Genomic DNA, 25,752 nt, shown 5'->3' with positions numbered 1-25,752 from the left:
CTGGATTACACTTTATCAATGACATCACAATAGTTGCGTGCATGTGTCTGTGTGTATGTGTGTGCGCGCGCACAGCAGTGAGAGTAAGAGCAAGTAATCTGCTAAAGCTCTTAAGGTGTTTAGAAGAGTCAGAGTCAAGTCAGCGCGACTGTTGACGTGCTTTTTCGTCTCCGACTTGATGACTGACTGACAGGTGTGTCATTTGTGCCTGTTGCGTGTATGTCTACATGTGTATGTGTGCGCATGTCATCATAGGTTTATCTGTTTTTTTGGATTGTGTCCGTTGCCAGGCTCCCGTTGCCATGGAGAAACTGGTCAAACGTCTCTCTCGATGTCAACATCTTGGCTGGATGAATGTGATTGGTGAGTTGATTGACAGCTGGTTTGTTGACATTGGGATCTTATGCTTTTTGCGCCATGAGAAATAGTCTCTTCCAGGGTTTACATCAATGTTTTAGTTGATAATTTCACATTCTTAACTGGCGTTCACATTCACACATACAAAAAGCATGTGAAAAGGCAAAATCTTTTTCCTGTTTACACGCCATCATCCAATACATTTCAGAGGGTCCTTGAGATACAAGTCAACTGATGCTCTGCTTTGAGTTGCAAGCACCAGCGTGCGTACAAGCCAGGCTTGGAGTGGCCCATCCAGAGCACTGAGGAAACTCCTGGTTTTCTGCCAGAGCGCTCGATTGAGTTGCAAGATTGGACCAACCAGAGAGCCCTTGATACGCTGATATACAGTAATTTATTAATATTATCCACATTTGTTTATATTTATATATATATTTATATCCATATACAGTATATGCCTGTTACACTGCCTCCAGGTGGCCAAGGTTTTGTGTGAAAACTCACAATACTTTCAGACCAGGTCATTTAAAGCTCTATAGGCAAAAGTGGCATTTTAATTGTAAGCTGTACAAGACTTTTATTTACAGGTGGTTGCGAAAGGTTGAGAACCAAAGGAAGTGTTCAGAACCTAAATGGGTCCAAACTGCGTGTCGTTCCGGAGTTTTGCATGCTGGGAATGTTGATGTTTACGCTTGCAGCTGCGACATGTTTTGCACATGAGTTTTTCCCATTTGGTGATGAGGACAGCGAAGATGAATTCCCCGTCCCGCACGCAGAACTTGCATGGTACCAGCTCGCCAGGACCGAAATGGACGCACCATTTGTTCCATTAACGACAGCCCCTCATGCCATCAGCATCACAGAAGTCCAATGGTGTAAATAGTCCGATAGTGCGGCTGTCCAAACAGACAGATGGAAATCCTGCCGATTGATCAGCCAAACTGTCTTCGTTGTGTTACCAATTTGACGTCCTTTCCTGATAACATTTTGTTAACGTTGCAGAGCTGAAGAGCGCCTCCATCCATTGGCTCTCGTGCGGTCAGAGGGCGGAGCTAGACACTTGGAGCAGGATGTTGTGCATCCTGACTGACGCTCAACTTCTGCTGCTGGACGACTTGGAGGTTAGGTCGTGTCACTTCCTGCTGACCTTTGAACGATAAACGCAAAGCCTACAGTCAAGTGGATGCCTTTGAATGTGAACTGGAAATCTATCGCTCAATATTTTTTACAATTAGTTACTTTATTAGACGTAATTATTATGATCGTTAGTTTATAAATACTTTACTAAACCAGAATATTTTCCCTTTAAAGGTCACAGTGTGTCCTCTGGTTCTTTTTTTATGTATTTTTATTTTTTTATGCTATTCTTTCCTCTCTTTTCTATAAGTTAGTGAAACTGTCAGTGTGGTATTTCGACTGGCAAACGCATTTACCATTGTCTGAAGTATAAAAAACATGGCCGGTTCTGGAGAAGTGCCACCCATGTAATATAATTTAATGATAAATAGACCTATGATTATATTTAAAACATGCTGTTGGTCATTAAGAACACATTCATTTGCAAGTTGTTGACATTTTCCATCATTCCTTTTTAATGAAAAACGGTCTAAATCTTACATACTGTCCCTTTAAGGGAAAAAAAATTGCTGTTTTTACCATTTAGCTTACATTTTATCAATATATTCTAACATACTTTGAAAACTAATTTGAAAGTGCTTGTAAATACTTTGTTTGGATGTAGTTTGCAAACTCATTTGAGTACATTTGCAAACACATTTAACAGTTATCTACATTCAAACAACTTTGCAAAATACGTTCAAATTGACAAAACGTAGGTTAAATGCTGAACCATACATAGATAAAACCAGATTGTTTTCCCAATGATGCCACTGAGTATTTACTTGTGCATGTAATAGGAAAAAATAGGCAAGAAAGCGTCCCCTTCTAGAATTTACTGTAACTTACCAATACATTTGAAAAAGTGTATTTTATTGTTGTAACATTGTCTGCAGTGCATGATTTTCATTCTGTATTTGTTCCCATAATGCCAACGTCTATGGGCATGCATAACTCAATAACTCATGGCAAATGTTATGTTTTTAGCAAATAGCATTTTAGTTGTAAGTGACTCCCTCTCAGAAGATGTATCTACTCCTGCCCTCATTGGTCGATGGTCGCGCCGGGAGACAATTATGTCTCTCTTAGGAGTGCCCGTCTCCCTCATGCAACTGACACACTCTGTTAGGTAGATGTGAAGGAAGAGCAGGAAAGACCAGTGCTGCACCGGAGAGTTGTAAATCACTTACCTAGATTTCTTTTGTAATAAATTGGAATTTCAAGTGTAAAGTCTGATTGTTATCATGTTTGGTCAGCTACAAGCTGCAATTTAAATAGACTTCAGGGCCATGAATATAACCGCGGCTCTGTGGTACAAAAGCTAAAGGGATGGGAATGGGAAGGGACAACAGTACAGTTGCTGTATAAGGGTTAGTCATTTAAAATGTAAGTAAATATGTGTACTGCAGTAATATTTGTCTTAAATATGTAAAGTATAAATACTTTTTACATTTCAAAAAAATTCAGGTACCCACATGTATGAAAATTCCAATGGGGGGGGACTGCTTATCGGTCTTTCAATTTTTGCGGAGGGTTCCAGTTCCCGTTCATGTATAGCAATGCATTTATTGATTAAAAAAAATCTAAATCAAACTGAAAGTGTGACAGGCGTGATTGTACAATGTGACTTCAATTCATCACCAAATTTGTCCCTACATTACACATGCACACAGAAAAACTTGCGATTTACTCCTGGCTCTTCTTGTAGCCATACTGTCAGTCAATGAATTTGTCCGTTTGCTTGCCGTTTTGTTTTTCAGGTTCATCCTTTGCTGATCTCAGAAAGGGCGGAGTCTTGTACTGTGTGGCTGCTAAGATACCGCCTCAATGTGACCTCATCACCTTCTCACTCCACCCACAAAGGTGAAGAACCCTTCACACACACACAAACTTGCGCACCAATACAATGGATGAGCACTTTGAAGATGCGATTGGTAAGAAATACTTTGATTGTTTGGTGTTCTTACAATATTTGTTGAATTTGTCTGCATTTGGGGGGACGAGGAGTTTAGCCCTTGTTTTGGAAAGATTACATTCCTAATCTCATAAATTCATGTCATAATCTGCGCTCACAAGGATGAGGCAGATGAGCAAAGAAAGTAGGGATAAAAATATTCGTATCATTTTGGTTTGGGTTTTGAGATTTTAAATGAAAATAACGAAATAGAAGTGTCGACACATTCGACATTTAACGCATTCAAACCCAAAGACTTTTTTTAAGGAAAAACATTCAATCCCAGGTACTACTAATACATATATATATATATATATATATATATATATATATATATATATATATGCAAAGTAACCAATGACTAATATTTTTAAGTAATCAATGACTTTAGTACTTTATTATCTAAATAAATCATTTGCTTCAGTACCGTAAGTAATCATTTACTTTAGTCCTTTTTTAACCAAAGTAATAGATTACCATAACAGATGACCTTAGGCCTATATTAAAGTAATCCATTTCTTTTGTACCTGAAGCCAGTAATTACTTTAGTCTTATTTCATTTAGGACCAGCCATTTTAGACCTTCCTTTAGCCCAATATGTATGGACTCTTAAAAAACGTAATAATACGTCGATGGGATTGAATGAGTTAAAAAAAAAAATCCAAAATGCTCATTTGCCTTTGATGCTAACTGAATAGTCAATTATTGAGTCAACATGGCTGCTTGGCATTCCAGAGCATCCTGAGAGAAGAGCACGTCCCACGAGCGTGCTCAGTAGCACCACCTTGGACACGCCCACTGCCAAAGTGACGGTAAGACACTCGTTGTCGTTGTTGGAGTTGAAATTTCGCTCTCAATCTGATCCCCATCATCAACATGATCGTTCTTTTTCTATCCCGCTTAGGCTTTCCTGTCCACGAGGTTGAAGCGGTCCCTTCGCAGAAGTGGCTCCTATCCCAAAATCTTTCGCCAGAGCAGCGTCAATACGTATGACAGCAGGTAACAGCAAATATGTGGGTGGATTTTACCTGCATGGTGCAGGATCTACATTATATAGTCTTAGTGTCAAACATTACAGATATTTTAAGTATATAAGCGCAGCAATTCCCAAATGGGGATTTGAGTACCCCCTGGTGTACGTGAAGGCACTTCAGAGGGTATGTGAGATTTGAATAGGGTTTTTGCAGGTATCAACATATCTAATTTGATGCTCTTTTAATGTCAAAACAGGAACACTTTCTTTTCAAATTAAGAGCTAATTTTTTGGAACATGAAACATCCTACGGTATTAAAGGTGCAGTATTACAGTGGAGTGCTGCAGATTCTGGGTTTACGTTCCTGTTAGTTCGCTTTTTTAACTTTTTTTTTTTTTTACATTTACATTTTTGTGCTGTGCCACTGGTTTACTTTGCCTAACCCAACCACTAAATGGCAGCTCATGATTTAGTTTGTGAAATCCTGATTCAAATGATTAGGATAATTTTTAAGCTTCTGCAGAGCTTGCTAATATGGTGTGTTGAAGAAAAAATACTGGAAAACATACTGGATAGCAACCCTAGAGGACTAGAGTCTGAAGCCTCTGGTCTACAGAAAGCAACAGCTTTAATTAATTTCATAATGTTCATCTTTGGGCGCAATTTCGATTTAAATTGCATAACAGTAATTTATTTGTTTCTAAAATAAAGTTGTTGAAGACCAGTACAGTGTTTTTACACTAATTTTGTGTTATCCATTGGTCTTGCACTTGTACCGGGTTATTGAAAAGTAACTTTTAAAATAGAATAATTTATTCATAATTTGTAATATTCCAACGAATAAATGAGCGAAGCTAGTTTCCTATTACCTTGTATACTAAAGTATATGAAGGCTCAAAAAAAGCAGTTTCACCACTACTACTATTTTACTGTAATTACCTATGGATGTCACAAAATGGTGGCAAACATTTGAAACTCCTTAACTCACTCCAACATAGTTCTTTGACAACAACACACTCCTTTTGTCTCAGTGAAGCTCCTCAATTCACTTGAACACCATTCTTTGTTGCCAAATTATCTTTTTTTTTTTTCCACTCTGCCCTGAGCACAGAAACAGCGAATAGTTTTTCGGCATATAGCGACTCATAGGTTCTCCATAAAGCTAAGAAGAGTCAACCGGGAATTCAAAAGCATCATAATGTGGTGGGTGGCCATCAGAGGAATGTTGAGGTACCTGCACATAGACACAAAATCTGCTATAAATGCATATGCGAGGTTTACATTGGCGTAAAGATGAAATTGCATGTCATTTATAAAGTCCAGATAAGTTCTAAATATTTTCTATTAGTGGCAAAGCGATCTGCTATGTGCACATCAGAGATGTGCAGAAGATGTCGTCACTGTGTGTCCTTGCGCAGCAGCTGCAGTCTTTCAAAGATGGAGGAGAGGAAGTAGGGCAGCATCACTGATGGGAGGGGCCGCTGCTGGAGCCTCCAGCATCAGTAGCTAGGAAACTCGCGCGCGCGCTTACACAGACAGACAGACAGACCGACTGTCAGACAGACAGACAGACAGACAGACAGGCAGGATCGGCAGGTTTGTCTTTCTTCGGGTCCTGTGTGCTTGGGAAAAGCATGGATGTATAGCCCCCCTCCGCTTCCTGCTCCTCCTCCTCTTCACCCCCGCAGGATGCTTTGTGAGTACTTCTCTTTTGTCCTCTTATTCGACACACCATCTGCAGTGCGTGCGCGTGCATCTAGCTGCGCTGCTACGTTAGCATGCGGCTAGGCTAGCTTCTCTTTTCAGCAACACAAAGGCGAAAATCAACCTGTGCGCGGATGCTCAGCATGCCTGGAAACGGCCATGGTTGTGCGTGTGTGCGCACGCGCGTGTGCGCGTGATAGCATATAAGAAATACTACCCCTGCCTCCTTTCCTCATAAATACGACCTTTAGAAATGCAACCATTCAACTCAGATTTCTGTTTCTGGGAAATTAAGAGGGTCAATTCATTTTCTGACACGCTGAAATGTTAATATTACATCCAATCCATGGTGCCAAAGTACTCTCATAAAACTTAAGGCCTTGCATCTTTACCTCACTTGTAATGTTTACGCACCTTCAAAGAAGCATTCTGATGTCCTAATATATGTCAGTTTACCTGTAATGTTGCTTATTTACATCAGATTTCATGCTCATTTAAGTAAATCCTGACCTAAGTAAGACCTGTACAGGTGCATTTATGCTAATGTGACACTTGTCAGTATTGGCCTAAAAAGGAGATTAAAAAATAACGATTGAGTCAAGTCAACTTCCTGCGTATTCACTCTGCACGAGCTTGTTGACTTGTTGATAGAAAGGGATTACTCTGAAGCTTGATGAGCATTTAACAATTTTTAAAGTTAGCACTTTTTCGCCATTCAGCTAACGTAACTGACAAGATTTGCCCTCAATGACAGTTTGTCAAAATACTGTGTGGTTAGGCACTTCCAGCAAGAATTTTGGAGGTCGGATGTTCGCCTCAGGAGATATTGAGGGTTTTTTTTTTATTTATTTTTGTCTGGGCATAAAATGTGGAACGCTTTTTTTTGCCAATTTGTCCAAAGCAATGATTCTGAGCTTGTGTGTCGCGAACAACTAGTTAAAAAAAAAAAAAAGGGCAATATGTCCTTCCCCCAAAATGTTGAATTTCACCAATCAATCTGGAAAAATTAGATTTTTATCAATTTTACTTGAAGTAATAAACCCAAGAAAAAAAAGTTTAAAGGTTTGATTTATTAATAAATCTTGTTGAAAATATTAACATAACAATCATATATACTGAGTTTAAGTCAGTTTTAACGTAAATTTAACCTTCATAGAGTTACTTTTCTTTCAATTCAAACTTAATATAGCTAAAAAAATGACACTTTTTATTAGTCTCCATTTGTCATTACAACTTGCAAAAGGATTAGCTCATGCCGATTCTTTGCACATCTCAATAATGAAGCATAAATCAATGTCAAACCATTTTGTATCAAAAATCATTTTGAATCAAAAATCGATTCCGAATCGCATTGTAGACTCAAAAATCAGAATCCTTTCGACACGTGAAAGTCAAACATTTCCACCCCTGATGCTAAACGATAACGAAACGATTTGTGTGTCGCGTCCAGGCGTGTGATGCGACGGCTGCGCTGCGCTAGCCAAGAGTCAGTGCTAAGCGGCGGGGGCGTGGCTTCTCTGGAGCTGAAAATGGACCAATCCGTGATCATCAAACCCGTTCACTCGTCGCTTCTGGGCCAGGACTACTGCTTTGAGGTCAGACATACATCCGTGGACCCTGGATCTGTCCTGTTGATTCTAGTCCTGATTCTCACCGTGCGGCGTGATGACTGTTCGGCAGGTGACCACCTCCACGGGGACCAAGTGCTTCTCGTGCCGCTCGGCGGCCGAGCGGGACAAATGGATGGAAAACTTGCGGCGAGCTGTGCAGCCCAACAAAGACAACAGCCGGCGTGTGGAGAACCTTCTGACGCTGTGGGTCATTGAAGCCAAAGACCTGCCTGCCAAGAAGAGGTGACGTCTCTTTTGCCTCCATTGATCGCTTGCGTGTGTCATTGATCCAGCGCCACTGGGCGCCTAGTCTCGCTCCACTTGGCTCCGCTCACACTTAAACTGCCAATTTGAGGCCTGAAACTCATGAAAGACTTCACTTGCCTTTAACTTTTGTTTGCTGCCAGACATGCTTTTTTGTGTTTTCAAGAGATTTAAAACATTAGAATTTACTTAACCCTTGTGTAGTATTTTTTCCAAACCTCTCATCTTTACACCAAAGGCATTTTATATCTAAGGGAAAACATTGAAAGAAGGCACTAGGGAGCTGAAATTTCACTCAGATGGTGACAACATATCAAAGTTGCACTACCAGTAGTGTGTCATCATCCATTGGCTAAAATACTGTGAAAATGATGTGGAAGAAAAGTACCCAAAAATACTTAATATCCCGCACAAGTGTTTGTAAAGCTCTGTAATTAATAGATAGGGTGTTATTGTGTCAGATCAAAAGATTGTGCGACAAAATCATTGACTTCAATCATTTATTTTCTTGAAGAGACAAACAGATGCAGTTTTAACCATTTACCTCCATCCCAGGTGCTGAATGCACACTTTAATTTTGAGAATCATGTGGAATGATGCTGTTTTCTTTTGTCAATTGCCAAATAATAAGAAAGTATTAACATTTAACTCATTCAGTTCCATGGATGAGAATTCTTGTCAATTAAAATTGTAATAAAAATAATAAATAATAAAATTCTAGTCAAATACGTTTTTTTTATGGAGATTAGCTGTCACCCTTGTCTAATACTTCCCTAATATAAGCCAATTGAGCACTGTAGTAATTACCGTGACCATTGGATGGCAGTGTTTCCACACTTGAACGCACATTAATGCTTGGCACTGAAAGAGTTAATATAACCTTGTCACAAAGGGTGTTTTTTAAGTTTAGCTTAGCAGATGCTATGGCTTGCTACATCAGCGTCTTTGTTGCTAACATTAGCTGTAACTGCAGTTGCAGCTGGTTGCTTTGCATTTATGTGGTAGGCTAAAATTAAGCAGCTTCTGGGTAAGTAAACTCCTTCTAACACTGCCTTTATTCAAGGTGTTCTCTGGACATTTTTTTTTTTTTACTTTACCATTTTTCGGATCAACAGCTCTCACATGCTCCTTTCAATTCTTTTTCTGGCCTCGGACCCACATCAGGTTATGTCAAACACAATGGCAACCAATCAGTGTCCACTTCAGGGTGTGATTGACCTTTGTTTTCCCACCAACACCTCAATCACAAAAAGCCAGATGCATAAGAACAGCTTTAATCAGTACACAGAAAACATAAAAAGATTTAAAAACGACATTACTGTGATTAGAAGAAAATAACTCTTTAAATCTGTAATTAATTGATAACAATCCGTTATGTTGACAATCCAAGTAATCTTGTAATATTTTGCCATTTTCAAGACCCACAGGATAATGCCTTCAATAAGTATATACTGTACACAAAATACTAAGTTCTCCCTAGGTGTGATTTGGTGTGTGAATGTTTTTTTTTTTTTTGCCCCTGTGTGCCCTGCATTTCTACATTCAAATATCGGACTGATTACCTAATTTCAAAGTACCAATTATTGGCTGCCATTTTTGGTTGCTCTCTTGGAGCAATTTTATGATAGCAAATTAGAAGTAACAAATATAATAGAAAATTGCAGTTATTGTCAGTTATTGTCATGAAATTCTAGGGAAAAATGTTATATTGGAATACATAGGTCTTTCTTTGAAATTATCTGTTATGTACTGGTATCTGGAAAAAAAAGTGGTATCGAACATCACAATTTTTTATCCTCGTTACTTGCTATGTGCTCAAAGTTCGAAAATTCCTTTTATTAATTCTCGTCTGTGTCGATGTCCACTGGCCTCCGTGCAGGTACTTCTGTGAACTTTGTCTGGACGACAGTCTGTACGCACGCACGTCCTGCAAGATGAAGACAGACAACATATTTTGGGGCGAACGCTTCGATTTCAGCAGTCTGCCGTGCATCAGTGCCATGACGCTGCACATCTACAAAGACACGGACAGGAAACGCAAGAAGGACAAGAGCAGCTACGTGGGGCTGGTCAACATTCCCGTTGTCACGGTAACGGGCAGACAGCTGGTGGAGAAGTGGTACACTGTGAGCATGCCCAGCACCATCAGAGGTGAGTTCCAGGTCTCCCTGCCAATAATAGCAGGCAAAGATGATTGTTAAGCAATGCTTCTCAATTATTTTTGCAAACCCCCCCCCAAGGAAATAGAAAATATTTCGCCCCTCCACTCGCTGTGGTGACTCTAAACAACCAACACCTTTGTCGCTGTATAAGACATGACCTGGTCGACATGACCTCTTTTTATCTGTGAAGCCCTTTGGGACTTTGGTGATTTATGGCTATACAAATAAAATTTGATTGATTGATTGATTGATAAACAAAATCCATTAAAATTGTGTAGGTATACCCAAAATTGTATACTTTAACATTACCAAAAGGAAATATCCATTTAAATCAACGTTCAGCAAATCCTTACTATGATTACAGGTTACATCTTATTCTGAATCTGAAAAAAAAAAAAATAGCCTAGAATGCATCAAAGTGCCAGGGAAAAAAAAAATGTTAATCTTTATTCAAACTAGGAATGTTTATGACCAATTAAACCAGGGGTGTGAAACATACAGCCCACGGCTTGGTTCTGACCCGCGAATGGTTTTAATCTGTCCCACGAGATGATTTTTTAATGTAAAGATTAAAAAGGAGCACATTTTTTTTCAGTCAATGAAAAACAAGAAATGTTTTATGATTAATAGTAATGTTAATGTTTTATGATTAAAAGTGATATTGACCTTGTACTATTTTGGACAATATTAAAAAATAAATAAATATAAATAGATCTGGAAAATTGACACCATTGTCTTGAATATTTTAACCCAATGAAAAAGTTATAAAACGTTGTGCTGATCATTAATGTGATTTAGAGATTTTTTTTTTAAAGTTTTTCCCCCTGCACAGACTTGACAACCAATGTGCCACAGCACCATCCGGTTGATGTGCAATTACACAAGATAGCGCAAAGCCAAAGCCGCTTTCCCGGACTGTGGCGCAGGCATCTGACAAAATGTTTTTAAAATCTCACATAAAACAGAGTTTTTGAAGCATTTCTGCACCGGGGCCAACAGGCAAGTCGAGCGTGCCGACGGTGCGGGTGAAGGCGCGCTACCAGAGCGTTGTGATCCTTCCCATGGAGCAGTACAAAGAGTTTGCCGAGTTCATCAGCGCCAACTATCTGCTGCTGTGCAACACGCTGGAAGCTTCCATCGGCCTGCGAGCCAAAGAGGAAGTGGCGGCGGCGCTGGTTCACATCCTTCACAGCACCGGCAAGGCCAAGGTACGAGCCCCGCCTCCAATGACATCACGCTGGGATTGACTCTTCCTTGTCTACAGGACTTCCTGACCGACTTGATGATGTCGGAGGTGGACCGTTACCGTGACAACGACCAGCTCATCTTCCGAGAGAACACCCTGGCCACAAAAAGCATTGAGGAATACTTAAAGCTGATTGGACAGAAGTACCTGCAAGACGCGCTGGGTACGCCGCACATTTCGACACAGCGCAACACGCTGTGCTACACAAAACCGGACATTGCATGTGTGTGTGTGTTCAGGCGAGTTCATCAAAGCGCTGTGTGAGTCCGATGAGAACTGCGAGGTGGACGCATCTCGCTGTTCCAGCTCTGACCTGGCAGAGCATCAGGCCAACCTCAGGATGTGCTGTGAACTGGCATTTTGCAAGATACTCGACTCCTACAGGTCTCGCACTCACGCAAGTGATGGGAAAATGGAGTCTCATGAACCACGTGATCATTTTTTTTCTCTCTGGATTGTGCTCTTGGTTTAAAGATGAAGGCTAATGCAATGGCAATGGATTACGTTTCCATTGCGTTTTTAAGCCAAGAGTGCCATCTAGAGGAGCGTAAAATAGCAAACGTGGTTCATGAGCCAAAAAAAACTAAAACAAAATAACGTACATGAAAAACAACTTGGTCAACAAATTAATTATAAAAATGATAACGTTCTTCTAGTGATGGGAGAATAAAGCCTCATGAAACACTTGATATTATTTTCTCCTCTATATAGCGCTCATGTAAATTTAATGCATTTCCATTGCATTCGTGTCTATCTTTTAACCAAGATGAATGAAACCTCAAGAACCACTTGGAATATTTTTCTCCTCTGGATGGTGCACTTGAAATGTATTAAATTTCCACTGCATCTTCAAACCAATGATCACAAATGGTTCACGGGGCTTCATTTTACCATCGCTGGTACAGTAACATGTAATTGTATCTATATTTAATTTCATGACCAAGTTACTCTTCATGTACCATTAATGCTTTTAAAAACATATTTTTCTATTTGCTGTCAACTGAAAATGATATAATGTGCTTAAGACTCAAGTAATGACCAATCACAGTTCAGCCCGTGAATGTCAACAGGTGATTTATATTAGGTCGTTGCCTGAGCCCCGAGCACATGTCGTGTCATTTTCAGTTAACAGCAAGTGGAAAAAAAATCAAGGTGATGATTTTACATGATAAATAATTTGGTTATCAAATTTATGATAGATAAAATATGAACTTTATACTGGTGAAAATGGCTAAAAAATGTTCTATCCCTTTAAAGACACAGACAAAGCAATGTATTCTGGGAAATTAAGTGCTGTTCTACCATTGAAGTTAAAACATGTCACAATTTTATTCATCAGTAATTGAAAAAAGTAATTCATATACTTTATCACTGACTGTTAAGTCTTGTGTCCAAAAACGTCCTGACAATAGTATGAAATTCATGTAAATAGGCATATATACAATAAAGCCTCATTTTAATTTTGTGTTATGAATTTGTTGGAATTTCAGTTCGACTTCCTTTCATTTGAATTGCACTTGTAATTCTGCTGCTTGTTCACAACATCAATTAACTAGACTTTTATTATATGAATGAACTAATTGACGTCAAAGATCCATTTCGCAGGGCTTCTAGTGGATCTGTGAACTCATTCACTGCCATTAACGGCTATAGACGTCAAATATCCTAATATACTAAACTTATTTAGCCATTTTCAGCAGTAAATAGTTAATATTTTTTTTCTTCAAATGACAGTTCATGTTCAGGACTCAGGTAACAGCCAATCATGGTCACATATAGAAACTCACATTCACACGGAACATGGCTCGCATACATAAAAACACAGATCCAAACAGAAGAAAGTGTCGGGTTTGACAGTGGCGTGGCCCCCCTACAGGGTGTTCCCTCGGGAGCTGAAGGAGGTTTTTGCATCGTGGCGTCAGGAATGCACCAATCGCGGCAGACCAGACATCAGCGAGCGCCTGATCAGCGCATCTCTCTTCCTACGCTTCCTGTGTCCGGCCGTGATGTCGCCGTCGCTCTTCGACCTGACGCAAGGATACCCGGACGAGCGTACGGCTCGCACGCTGACGCTCATCGCTAAAGTCATCCAGACGCTGGCCAACTTCAGCAAGTGAGTCCGTCAGTTCGCCGGTCGTCGCCCCAATCGCCGTAACACACCCGTGCGCTTTTTTGGAGGTTCGGCACCAAAGAAGAGTACATGCTCTTCATGAATGACTTTGTGGAGCGCCAGTGGAGCAGCATGCAGCGATTCCTGCAGGAGATCTCCAACCCCGACGGACTCAACCATACCGGGGCCGGCTTCGATGGATACGTCGACCTCGGCCGGGAGCTGTCCTGTCTGCACACCTTGCTCGCTGAGCTGGACCAGGTGAGCGCCTTGATGCGCGCCGAACATTCAGGAGCGCACTTACTACCATTAAACGCACAAACATTGAGTCAGGTGACATGCATGATGTGGGTGACATGCTAGTCAGAGGCCGCTAATTCAATTCATGTGACCTTTGCACAAGGGTATTTTGACCGTTTTGGGTCTTTTTTTTCCGATATAACTCTTGCAGTATTTTAGCCAAGGGATGGCACACTCCTGTTAGTGTGATAACTAAGTGGTTTTAAAAGGTTAAACTTTAATGGGGACAACCTTGGTGAAATTTCAGCTCCCTTTTGCACTGCTATCAAAGTTAAGGCTTCTCATCTCATTTTATGTGGCCCGTGAAATACTGATTTGGCTTTAAATTTCTGTCTTAAATACCAAAATTGAAAGTTATCTCCTTTTCTGTCCTTTCTTCCATCACTTTCATTTCTTCCTATATTCTTCCCCTTCTTCCCCTTCCTTCATTTCTTTACATTCCTTCCTCCTTTATTTCTTCCTTCCTTCACATTTCTTTGTTCCTTCTTTCTCTCCTTCCTTCCTTCACATTCCTTCCTTCCTTTTCTCTCCTTTTCTCCTCTTTACTTCCCTCCTTTACTCCCTCTCCTTCATTTGTTCTCCCTTTCCTCCCTTCTCTTCTTTCACCTTTCTTTCATCCCCACTCCTTCATTCCTTCACAGTCCTTCATTCTTTTTTGCTTCCTTCCTCCCTCTCCTCTCCCTTTCCCTTCCTTCCTTCATCCATCCTTCCTTCCTTTTCTCTCTATCCTTCCTTCACATTCCTTCCTTCCTTTTTTCTTGTTTTCTCTGCATTCTTCCTTCCTTCCTTCCTTCCTTCCTTCCTTCCTTCCTTCCTTCCTTCTTTCCTTCCTTCCATCCTTCCTTCCTTCCTTCCAAACGTTTAAAAGTTTGTCTTTTGAACAGTTTCTTATTTTTTCTCTCCATTCACTGCTTCCTTCCTTCCTTTCATACATACATCAATCCTTCCTTCCTACCTTCCTTCGTTCCTTCCAAACTTTTAAAAATTTCACTTTTGAACAATATTTACCTGCCTCTGATCCCAAAATTCAAAAAAGTAACTGTGTGAGGAACACACTTAAAATGTATTTGACTTCACGGTCATTGCGGCCCTCTGACAGAAAGTTTTACTTCAATGTGGCCCACGATAAAAATGAGTTTGACACCCCTGCCCTAGTGTCCTCTTTCAAAGATCTCCCTTTAATGTGATGTGCCGTTGATGTAAAGATCAAAGGATTGGACAAACTACCGCACAAGGGTTAAAAAGTGACACGCTCAATGTGGGGCAAACACTCGGTCAAGTCCACAAATTCAATCAGGTGAAGTGTTTGACACACGTGACATGACAAAGGTGCTACATGGTACAGGTGAAACACTTGACGCAGGCTAAACATTCAGTCAGGTGACATTCGCGACCTTCTTGACAGATTAGAATCGTTCAGTCAGGTGGTACAAAAGGTGACTAAGTACGGCACGTCTTGTCTTTCAACGTGTCCTCAGTCGTGTCTGTGCAAGCTCAGTCCACTTCCTCGGATCTTAAGAGACGTGTCAGCGGCTTTGGCCAACCCTGGAGGCGGGGCTTACCCTGGTAAAGCGACGGCCTCCTCGCCTGAGCTCCAGCAGCATTTGGTGTCTCCGCCACCCCTGTCGCCACCCCTTTCGCCTCCGCTGGCAGCCTGCAATCCTTCACTTGGCCAGCAGTGCGGCGTTGGACTGGATGGAGGGTTAGTCCCAACACCCGTGTCATCCGCACAAACATCTCACTCGAAGATCTACTTGAGTACTTCAAGCAAGCTAATTAGAAATATATATTTTTTATTCAATAAAATCCAACACTCGGGGTTTCGGATTTGTTGCAGGCTGGTTGACTTCACAAGGCTTCCATCACCAACCCCGGAAAACAAAGATTTGTTCTTTGTCACAAAAGGTGCCAGCCTTCAGCCGGCATCAGGTAACCTTTCAACTTTTTTTTTTTTTTCACCCATTGTCCACTGCTGAAGCTTGTGACCTCTGAACTTCCGTGTGGCTTCCCGAAGGTCCGCGTGGCTCTCCGGCCCCGAGCTCCTCCTACTCGGAGCCCAACGACGACGCGGCCTTCGGAAGGGTGGGTCAGGAAATGAGCGCGGAGGGGCGGAGCCTGTCTCTGGTGGACCTGCAGGACTCCTCCCCCGGCGACGCCCTCGACGACAGCCAGTGGCAGCGCAGGGCGGGGTTGCTGCCTCTATCTTTCCAGAACCCCGTTTACCACATGTCGTCGCGGCAACCAAACCGGGCTGAGGCCACGCCCTCTGACGGATCGGCGACGTCGCAGGGAGGAGATGAGCGCGCCTCGGCCGCTGCGCCCAAACCCGCCTTCCTCACCCAGATGCAAGTGGGCGTGGCGGCGGGGGGCGAGCGAGGGGAACGGCTTTCAGCCATGTCGAGCAGTAGCAGCGGAGAAGAGCAAAACAGAAGAGCGCTTTCACTTTCGGAAAACATCACAAGTAACTTTTTTCTTTCCTGTGTCACGTCTGCGTGAAGATGTTACCGATGTTATCACTCATAGACATACAGTGCATACCATAATAATAGCACTTGCCGCTTTGTGATTTTCAATCCATTTTTTTGTCTATGATGACACTGATGTTGAAACTCCCGCCCCAGGTGGCACGGCCCCGCCTCGTCAGAACAGCTCAGGGCCTCAGCGCCGAATCGACCAACCGCCTCCGCCCTCTTCAGCGCCCCCTCCGGGCCCGCCGCGTGGCCGCACGCCGCCAAGCATGCTCCCCCCTCGACCCGCCTCCGGAAGCATGATGTCGTCAAGTCCCGACTGGCCGAGCAGCGGACACTCGCGACTGCGCCAGGCCTCGTCTTCGTCCAAAGGGGACAGTCCCGAGAAACTGCGGCCCGCCAACAAGGTCCTCATCTGTTACCGGGGCAACCTGCATGGCAGTGCGCTAAGTGGTGACCCAGTCATATGCGTGCATGTATCCAGGCGCCATCTCCGTGTGCGCTGGACCGCACGGCCGCCTGGCTTCTCAATATGAACTCGGCCTCTTCCTACGCCGAGGCGGAGGACGATCGCCATGACGACGCCTTAATCGACAAGGTAACCGCTAAGCTCGCTTTAACCTGACACCGGCCCTTACAGCTAACTCATAACTGATGTGTGTGTGCGTGTTGTTGTTCATGCAGTACCAGCAGGACATCGCACTGCTACAGGAGAAACTTCGTGTGGCGGCTCTGCGACAGGAGGAGTGTGAGGCCCGCCTACTGGTTCAGGATCAGCAGAACCAGCGTTTGCTGCAGGAATATCAGGTGCGTGCGACACATTGACTTATTGTTCCGTCACATCATTCCATCCCAAGTAATTTTACTTCCTTAAATCATTCCATCTTCTTCGTGTGCGTCAGGCTCGATTAGAGGATACAGAAAGTCGACTAAGGAGGCTGCAGGATGACAAAGATCTACAGATGAACAGCATCATTAGCAGGTACACTGCACTGAGTGTGCGTATGTGTTTGCAGGCGTGTGAGGACTAACAACCTTTGACCCGAGCAGGTTAATGGCGGTTGAAGAGGAGCTAAAGAAAGATCATTCCGACATGCAGGCTGTGGTCGACTCCAAACAAAAAATCATAGAGGCACAGGTCTGTTTGTTAACATAAGGAAGCCAATCCAAGATTTTCTGACGTTGACAGTTAAAGAAGTCCAATCGTTTTATATTTAGACTCGCTAATGTCAACACAGCATTCTGATTAATCATGTGCAATTTTGAACTAAGCAACAAAATCCTGGGTGGCCATTTTGTCTCTTCCTTTCGATTGAAAATAAAATCACACTTACTCAGGGCTCAGGCAACGACCAATCACGGTTCAGCTCATAAAAGAACCAAGATTGGTCATTACCTAAATCCTGAGTGTCTGTGACGTCATTTTCAGGCACAAAAGGGCAGCCGCTGGATTTTACTATTTAATTTATGATTCCACAACACAATTCTCCGGAGGCGTCCATGTTAGTTTTAGCAATGGACAATGGTAATTGCAACATCTGAAACACCTCCTGATGAAAAACGATCATAATAAAAAAATATATATATATATATATATTATTCACTGTCCCTTTAAAACAAAATATATGCTTTTAATACAACTCCAAAACCTCATTCAGTGCCATTGACGATCAAAGACGTCAAAGATCCATTTTACTTAGTTGGCAGTGAAAGGGTTAACTACTCGCCCATAACTACACAAAAAACACTTAGAATTCTGATGTAATTATTACACAAACTATTTGAACAGTTTTATAACAATGTTTCTCCTGCTTGACTGTATCAGGAGAAGAGGATAGCAAATCTGGACGCTACCAACAGTCGCCTAATGGCGGCGCTGGCTCAGCTGAAGGAGCGTTACGGCGTGACATCGCAAAGGAACGGTCTGTCGCCTAGCAACACGTCATCCCTGCAGATCACAGAAAACGGCGAGTTCCGCAATTCGGGTAATTGTTGAGCCACAGGCGCACCGGCGCTGACAACTGGAAGTGGGCGGTTCCATTGCAATTTAGTGCGCACTCACACACACACACCCTGTCCGAGATGAACTTTAACCTCTCCACTTCAGCATTTGACATTTCCCCTTTCTGTGCTTGACTTCCTGCCCCCCGAATTGCGGACGCACAGACGTATGTAATACCAGGACTGCTATTGTCGCTTACTCGCTGTAGCAAGAAGTGAAGCCTCTGGCGGCCATCTTGCGTTGCCAATCGCTCAGCGCACCTAATTTGAAGTGATGGTTTGCCGTTCTTTTTTGCCTTTGTGGTGAAAATGCCACTCCATGTGACATGTCAGTGTGGGAGAAGCTCTCATTACACTTTTCATCAGTAGGAATAATATAATTTTTCTATAATAAGTTAAATGTGAAAGCTACTCAGAGATTGGTGTCATGTCAGAAGCATCAACGATGAAAGCAAATCCCATCAAGACAAATTTAGCTACAAAATGTGAAGCTAACCTCTAATACAGTGGTTCTCAACCTTTTTTCAGTAATGAACCCCCTGTGAAATATCTTTTCAGCAAAGTACCCCTGACCAGAGCCAATCATTTTGGGGTTAAAAAAAAAACAAAACAAAAAACTTGAAACACGCCAGTGGCTGATTTATTCAACTTTAGACCCTTTCAAACTTCATTTGTATTGGTCCACAAAAAAAATGATCAATCTATAGTGTGGATCAGAGAATAAATCTGTTATAAAAAAAAAACTTCATTACTAATAATTTTTTTCCGCAAAATAATATAAACTTTTTTTTCAACATTATGAAGTGTAAATAAAGGATCCTATTTTGGGGTCAGAGTTGAGATATGGTCACAAAAATAAATCATTAACTTTATTAATAAATATTTGTCCACACAAAATAATCATAAAGTGTCAGACCTGTTCTCCAAAACAAATGATTATAAATATTTATCTACAGAAAAATATTCAACCTAAAGTGTCCTCTTTTGGGATCATAGTAGGGGATGTGTTCACAAAAATAAACCATTGACAGGTGACGAGCGGTGGCACATGACAGAGTTGGGTCGAACCATTTTAGTATGGGGGAGAATCCGAGTTTTTACATCGATGAAATTGAATAACAGACTGAACATAAAATTTGTTTTATGAACTTGTATTTTCCTGAAACAATTAATTCAATCATTGTTTGTTTTATTTAAAATCTCAAGTATCCCCCTGAACTTACTAGTACCCCAATTTGAGAACCACTGCTCTAATACACAATACCGATAGAATACACTATCGTGGTGAATAGAGTAAGAATTTCACTGTGTGGTTTTGTGCTTTACATGTAACAATAATTCTCTACAATTTATTTCTTTGCAAAACACTCATTACTCCATTCAGAGGCTACTCAAGATGGCTGCCCTCCGGCTACAGCTAGCAAAGGGAAAATCCACTTGATATTTTTTCTCCTCTAGATGGTGCGCTAGTTTTAATACTGTGGCTAATGCAAATAAACATATTACATTTCCATTGCAGATTCTAAACAGAGTGCCATCTAGAGTTGCAAAAATATTCAAGTGTTTCATGAGGCTTAATTTTCTTGTCACTGGCTTCAATCATAAAAAGCAACCGACAGTCCAGGTGGCCCAACTGATTCTTTAAGGACGAAGTGTCTCAACATGTGTTGTAATGCAGCAGGAAGATTCTGAGCCCATCACATCCAGTTCCATGATCCAAACCTCTAATTTTGAAAAGACATAGTTTTGAATCTATTGAAACCAGTTCTACAATACACACTAGCGGTCCACTTTGGCAACCAATCACAAGCCTGAAAGTAAAGCGACCGGAATAGTAGACGATCCCCGTTGAAAGCAGCTTATAAATATGCCGGAATTTAGCGGACTTGTATTTGTGTCCTTGTAAAAGCTTTCCATTGTGTAATTCTCCATCAAACACCAGAGACTCGAATAAAGTAAGACAGCATCTATGACTCGGATTTTTGTTTTCTGCTTCTTTTCATCTGAAACCACGTCAAATGACAGCAGAGAATTTATTCAAGGTGTTTAACAGGAAGTGATGCGTTAGGCATGCAGCGCCTGCATGGCTCGCTGAAGGGGGTCTGTGGTCCAGTAGTTGTGGTCCCAACCCAGGAACCAGCCTGTGAAGGTTGGCGGTTCAAATCCCTGTTTGACCGTCACCACAGGGGTGTGCAGGTCTCTGCCGGCCGGGTCGCTCTCTATGTATCTCGAGGCTTCGATTTAAAAAAAAAAAAAAGGGGGGGGGGGGCAGGGTGTTATCCTGCCTGCTTGCATTCAGGACCATTTTGTTTGTCTCACCTGATACAAGTGCCTCAGTTCTCTCTTCCATGTCAGATTCTTTTCCAATCCACACAAAAACCTGGTAGAGAGGGGGAAAAAATTGGTATATAGAAAAGGGATTGTGTCATTTTATCATAATTTGTATCTGTCTTTTGAAAACTTTCAATGGCAATCAAAAGAGGCACATTTACACCCCCCCCCCCCCCCATTTCAACTCAATCTTTGCCATTGAAGCGCCATGCCCAGCAACTTTTCATGACTCCATTGTAGGCATCCAATATTAGAAATGTGGAAAAACGGCCAACCTGCTCCCAGGCATCCAAGAGCATGACATCATCGGGAGCGAGGTCTTCCTGGGTCAGCTCACCGGGGACTTCCTCCATCTGAAGAAAAAGAATAACTGGATGGCAGAACAGCCACAAACAAAATTTCCGACGTGCCGTCGTCTGACCCGAAAGTTTCCCGTCTTGTTGGAGCATGCGAAAAGACGAGGAGGATGCTCCTCTATCTGAGCCACACGTCGGGAAGACTTGCAGTAGTCTTTGCGGCCGCCCAGTGCATCCCACAAATCCTCTGAAAGTGCAATTGTCAAAAGTCATCCCCCACAAAATAGCAAAAATACACCTCACCTTCCTCCTGACCCTCGTCAACCTCAACGGGATCCTTCCGCAGAAGTGTGGCCAGATATTGGGCCCCTCGGACTTCGGCAGAGCTGCTGCTGTGACCTTTCCACATCCAGCATCCCGAAGGAGACACCAGTAGAAAGACGTCGCTGGAGTTCAGACAGGAGGACGACACGCTCACCTGGCAAGGACGCAACACTCAATTTGGACTAGTCTAGAGGAAACAAGTTTTGCTGTTGGATCAGACTTCAGTTAACTTATTTTTGGGTGCAGATTAGTCAAGTTTATTTTTGATCTTGATAGTAGTGGCCTACTGGGAGTTGCACACACCTCACATTGTCTCAATTGTGACAGTTGGTCACGAAGCTGTAGATGAACCCAGCTGTAATCGGCTTAGCAAGTCTCACTCTGCTAATTCGTAGAAGTTTGCTTACGTAAGAGTAGGGCCAAAAAAAATTTGACTGCAAGGTCAAAATTAGCATGCCAATTTTGGTTTTAAGCAAGGATAAGATCTAAAATCTAAGGGCCTTTTTTTTCCCTCCAGAAAATGATTTCCTTTATCAAATACCAGTCTTCACCTCCACAGCTCGACAATCTCGGGCAACATTGGCTCGAATCTGGAACAGGCGCAGACTGGCTGGCTGCGTTTGCTCCCGCCCTCTGGATGTGCCGCCCTTGTAGACCACCATTGGTTGACCGCCAAACAGGCTCATCAAGTGGGCGGGCTCTTTGCCCTGTACGACACGCACCTGTGGACACAAGTGGTGTGAGATGTGCAAAACCCAGCTCTGGACCCCACCTGCTCACCTGCACGGCTCCGCCTCCTAGTTCTTCATCCAGTTGAACTGCCAAAACGGCCGAAGCAGCGAGCTCATCCTGACTCGATTCCTCTCCTTGCCTAAGAAACAGGAACAGGTTCATCCAATGCCCGCCGCCTTCTCTTCTGTCATCTTACCAAATATAGATGATGCTGCCGCCTCGTTCTTTGTGACGGTACCGGTAGAGGATGATGTAACTGTCTCCGCCCCAAAACTGGCCAATCATTGACGAGTCCACCGGCACTTTGTCCCACCCCTCCACGCGCCACACCTGCATCGTACACGCATTGCGGGGCATGCAAACGAGCACGCAGGCGGCGCTCTCGTCGCACCTGCTTGTCACCATCTCCCGCATCTAACATTCCGTGCTGGGCTGCCATGGCCTCAGATTGGTGGAGGGACGCCGCGTCAAACGGGACCTGTCCAATCGGAAAGCAAATCTGTCAAAGAAGTCAAAAGGAAAAGAATCTTTTCTCACCTTCTCAATTCTGGCGATTTGATTGGACACGTAGGCCGTTCCCATGCCGACAGTATCGTCGGGATCGCGCCAGTCCTCAAAGAACTGTTTGAAGAGCGGCGTCTCCCCGTGCTCAGGAAGGACCTCCACCTGAAGGAGAGGGGGAGAGCAGGGCCATGTAATGTTCAATAAAGTGTGTGTGTGTGTGTGTTACCTGGGTATGTTTTGGATAATCCATTTTGTGGATGAACTGCTCAGAAATTTTTAGGACTGCACGCCGCTCCTCTGCATTTGCGTCCTTCCCTGCATACACACAATTAAAACTCTAACGAAAGTTGTGGAAGTCCAAAAGGTGTTGGTGATTTCTCACCTTTCCACACGTAAATGCAGCCATTGCTTCCGTTGTCCAGGATGAAACAGTCGCTGGACAGCAAAGCATTCTGAGAGAAAGGACTACGTTGGGCCACCATGGTCAGGTCCAAGTCGCCGTCTGCGTTGGACACCTGGAGGGAGCACATGTCTTTTAGGACGGTCCTAAAATGCTCAACCTTGCTTTAGTCATTCGCTATCAGCGTTTGGGCACTAAAGTTAATTTAATAATTATATTCAATCTACAACTAATACTTTAAATTCCACTTGCTGAAAACTGTATAATTTTGCGCCATCTAGCGGTGGATTTAGGCAACGGCTTTGAAGCTACTCTGGAATTGGTAATCAGAAGATAGGAGCGAAATATGTAAGCCTCTGGTTAGGCATGAATAGTTTATTAACCTACGATTATACTTTGAAAAAAAATCTTGATGTGATATAACGTTTTTAATATATGCATTAAGTGTTCTTTCCCTCATTTGATTCTTCGTCTTTATACAAAACAGACACGCAATAAAAATCCCGTTCTGCCACTTACAACAAGCAATTGAAGTGTAATGATTTTGTTTAACTAATGAAACTCAGTTAACTACTTGATGGCCCTGATTTCTACATAATCCTTTGTACACATTACTCCCAATATTTTGGAATTTGTGGATGCAAAATGTCTTTTCCAAAGTACACTCCATCATACTTTGTAAAGCTTCGCCAGTTTCCTGTTGCAGGCGTCCATCTTGGTGTCGTCGGGTTGGGCTTCCCGAAGCTCGGGTTTTGCCCCCAGGACCTCAACACAGAGGTCAAAGGGTCAAAGAGGTTCCAGTTCACCAGGTGACGCGAGACGCACGTTTCTTACCTCGGTCATCTTTGCATTTTCCGAGCCATCGTCGCAGATCAGCAGCGATGCCCGCCCACAACGCTCATTGTCACGGATACCCTTAGACACCTGTCACTCACACGTAGAAGTCCCGCCCATGTCTCTCCTAACATCACTAGTCACCACAATGGCGTCGCGACTTACCATGGTGGCTTTCAGCTTCTCAAAGTGGTTACTATGGCAACCAGACCACTGGATGATTTCCTGGTGGGAAGATGTGTTTAAAGAGCCTTTCATGTTTCCTTCTTTCGTTCAGTCTCACCTTCCCCAAGTCAAGAATGAAGGTGTCTCCTTTGTTAAAACTCTCCCAGCTGAGGGGGACTTCGGTAGCCCTGACGACACGTCGCCCTTTGACCTGCAGCAGCCTCCGGACGTCCACGTCGTTTGTCTCCACATGTCGGAATCCTGAAGCCACGCCCCCGGCCTGTTAACATATGCCAACCTTATGAGGACATTTGCTCAGTTGCCATGGTAACTACATCTCCACTCACCAAGTACTTGAGTCCCGCTTTGAAGTATCCCGCGAACGTGTTTGATTCGTGACCCTGGACTTCCCGGTACTGGACCGGCTCCCCCTGCAGGAAGTCATCCATTTGGACCGTCAAGATGGCCGCCGCCCCGGCCTCATCCTGAGAACATTCGCCACCTGCCGATGACCAATCAGAAAGCTGGCTTAGTAGGCGCGCTCCCATCCCTTTTCCAGTAAAGCAACCTACGATGGCACCTTGCCAGTAGTGCAGTCTGTACTGCAGGGGGCGCCCTGGGCGCTGGCTGCTGTTGAGGACCAGGTACGCATCCCCGCAGTAGAAAGAACCGTGAAGACTCTCAGGAACGGCAACTAACTCCAAGTGCTCCACCCTCCACACTTGGAGACCTGCCTGAAGACCTGCTCGCTCAAACTCTGGGTGGAATACCATGATGTCACCTGCAGGGGGCGCAGGTGGGCATTTTGAAAGCAGTCTCAAAAACAAGATCTGCTAAAATACATGCTAGCTCCAAGCTGAAATGAGGTTCAGAACCGTTACTCAAGAATCAAAACTGTCCGGAAAGGCCAATAACAGGAAACCAGTATCCAAGCTGGCCAAACAAATTGATGACACCTAAACTACATGCCACACATAAGCTACCAATGTGCTACATAAAGCTAAGATTAAATATGCATAAATCTTGACACAAGTAGGATGCCATGATGGATTGGAGAAAAAAAAAAAAGACAAAAAAAAAACAGGAGCCTTCGCCCTAAAAACAATTGGGTGAGAAATAAATGGTCAAATTGTTATATTTAACTCATAAATTGCATTATATTAACCCAATTGGTTTAGAACGTTTGAAAAGTACACAACAGAGATGTGTCACTTCATATACAATAGTCAACATTCATTATTTAATGAAGACAAGAGAAACCCGATCAACCCTCATTGTATGAAACCTGATCGTGTTTCATTTATTCATCTTGAAACGTGACACGGGCCAACAAGGGTGATGAAACATCATAAGGAAAATGGCGAGCAGGTCAAACATTATTAAACACACAAGGCGTTAAACACACATGCACGAGTGAAAGAAAACATTCAGTCACATTCAATCACCTATACGTAAAAAAAAAAAAAACATGCAAACACAAAACTAAATGAAAATGTGAGATAATAACTCGAAACTTACAAAGCAGATTGTTTCCAAACTCGACGGTTGAAAATGAAGGAGGGAAAGACGCTCCCCTGCTTTAAATGAAGGAGGCGGGGCCAAAGGTGGGACAGATGCACACCTGTGGCTAATTGTTGACGTCATCTCGCCGAAAACCGGAAACAGTCTTTCACAATGCAAGTATTTTTTCTGTTCCTGTTTGTCCTTTTCTAAAATTCTTTTCTGCTTAGCTCGGAAGCAATTCCGGTTGACGGGTTAACTAAAAACAAACAAAAAAAAGCTAAACGTTTGTTTTGAAAGAGGCATGCCGGATGTGCAAACGCGCGTGTTTTCGCGAGGACGAGCTGAAGGTCACGAGCATCTCAGCTCAGCGTCCGAATAGCCGTCGCGTTGCGTGACG

General features: G+C 42.9%; 2 protein-coding genes across 3 annotated transcripts; one reads left to right on the top strand and one right to left on the bottom strand.

The window, feature by feature from the left end:
* Nucleotides 1–162: 162 nt before the first annotated feature.
* On the top strand, nt 163–20,239 carry LOC148429011 (disabled homolog 2-interacting protein-like). Of its 2 annotated transcripts, XM_088427748.1 has the most exons (23): nt 163–193; nt 291–363; nt 1,360–1,478; nt 3,234–3,336; nt 4,163–4,239; nt 4,332–4,426; nt 7,556–7,700; nt 7,786–7,958; nt 9,859–10,130; nt 11,141–11,349; nt 11,406–11,550; nt 11,627–11,771; nt 13,264–13,500; nt 13,566–13,758; nt 15,276–15,499; nt 15,635–15,726; nt 15,812–16,258; nt 16,419–16,672; nt 16,750–16,863; nt 16,950–17,072; nt 17,168–17,247; nt 17,316–17,403; nt 18,091–20,239. In XM_088427748.1, the coding sequence occupies exons 2-23, from the start codon at nt 303–305 to the stop codon at nt 18,259–18,261; spliced, it is 3,567 nt and encodes a 1,188-aa protein (XP_088283874.1). In that variant the 5' UTR covers nt 163–193; nt 291–302; the 3' UTR covers nt 18,262–20,239. The 2 variants fall into 2 exon arrangements, with proteins under 2 accessions (XP_088283874.1, XP_088283866.1); XM_088427740.1 differs by lacking the exons at nt 163–193; nt 291–363; nt 1,360–1,478; ... (1 more) ...; nt 4,163–4,239; nt 4,332–4,426 and adding an exon at nt 5,876–6,097.
* Nucleotides 20,240–20,245: 6 nt separating this feature from the next.
* Nucleotides 20,246–25,746, bottom strand: LOC148429010 (gelsolin-like). Its single transcript, XM_088427858.1, has 19 exons — nt 25,371–25,746; nt 24,433–24,633; nt 24,200–24,354; nt 23,971–24,132; nt 23,853–23,912; nt 23,688–23,777; nt 23,529–23,618; nt 22,836–22,968; nt 22,680–22,768; nt 22,487–22,615; nt 22,341–22,427; nt 22,146–22,279; nt 21,998–22,088; nt 21,769–21,939; nt 21,197–21,371; nt 21,019–21,140; nt 20,873–20,950; nt 20,586–20,646; nt 20,246–20,500 (listed from the first exon to the last, which is right to left on the bottom strand). The coding sequence occupies exons 2-19, from the start codon at nt 24,623–24,625 to the stop codon at nt 20,331–20,333; spliced, it is 2,190 nt and encodes a 729-aa protein (XP_088283984.1). The 5' UTR covers nt 24,626–24,633; nt 25,371–25,746; the 3' UTR covers nt 20,246–20,330.
* Between the last annotated feature and the right edge of the window lie 6 nt (nt 25,747–25,752).

Source organism: Hippichthys cyanospilos, chromosome 1 (assembly GCF_059441005.1).
Source record: "Hippichthys cyanospilos isolate Australia breed blue-spotted pipefish chromosome 1, RoL_Hcya_1.0, whole genome shotgun sequence".
NCBI classification, from domain to species: domain Eukaryota; kingdom Metazoa; phylum Chordata; class Actinopteri; order Syngnathiformes; family Syngnathidae; genus Hippichthys; species Hippichthys cyanospilos.
The sequence above is the reverse complement of the archived record's forward strand: the minus strand, read 5'-3'. Positions and strand labels throughout refer to the sequence as shown.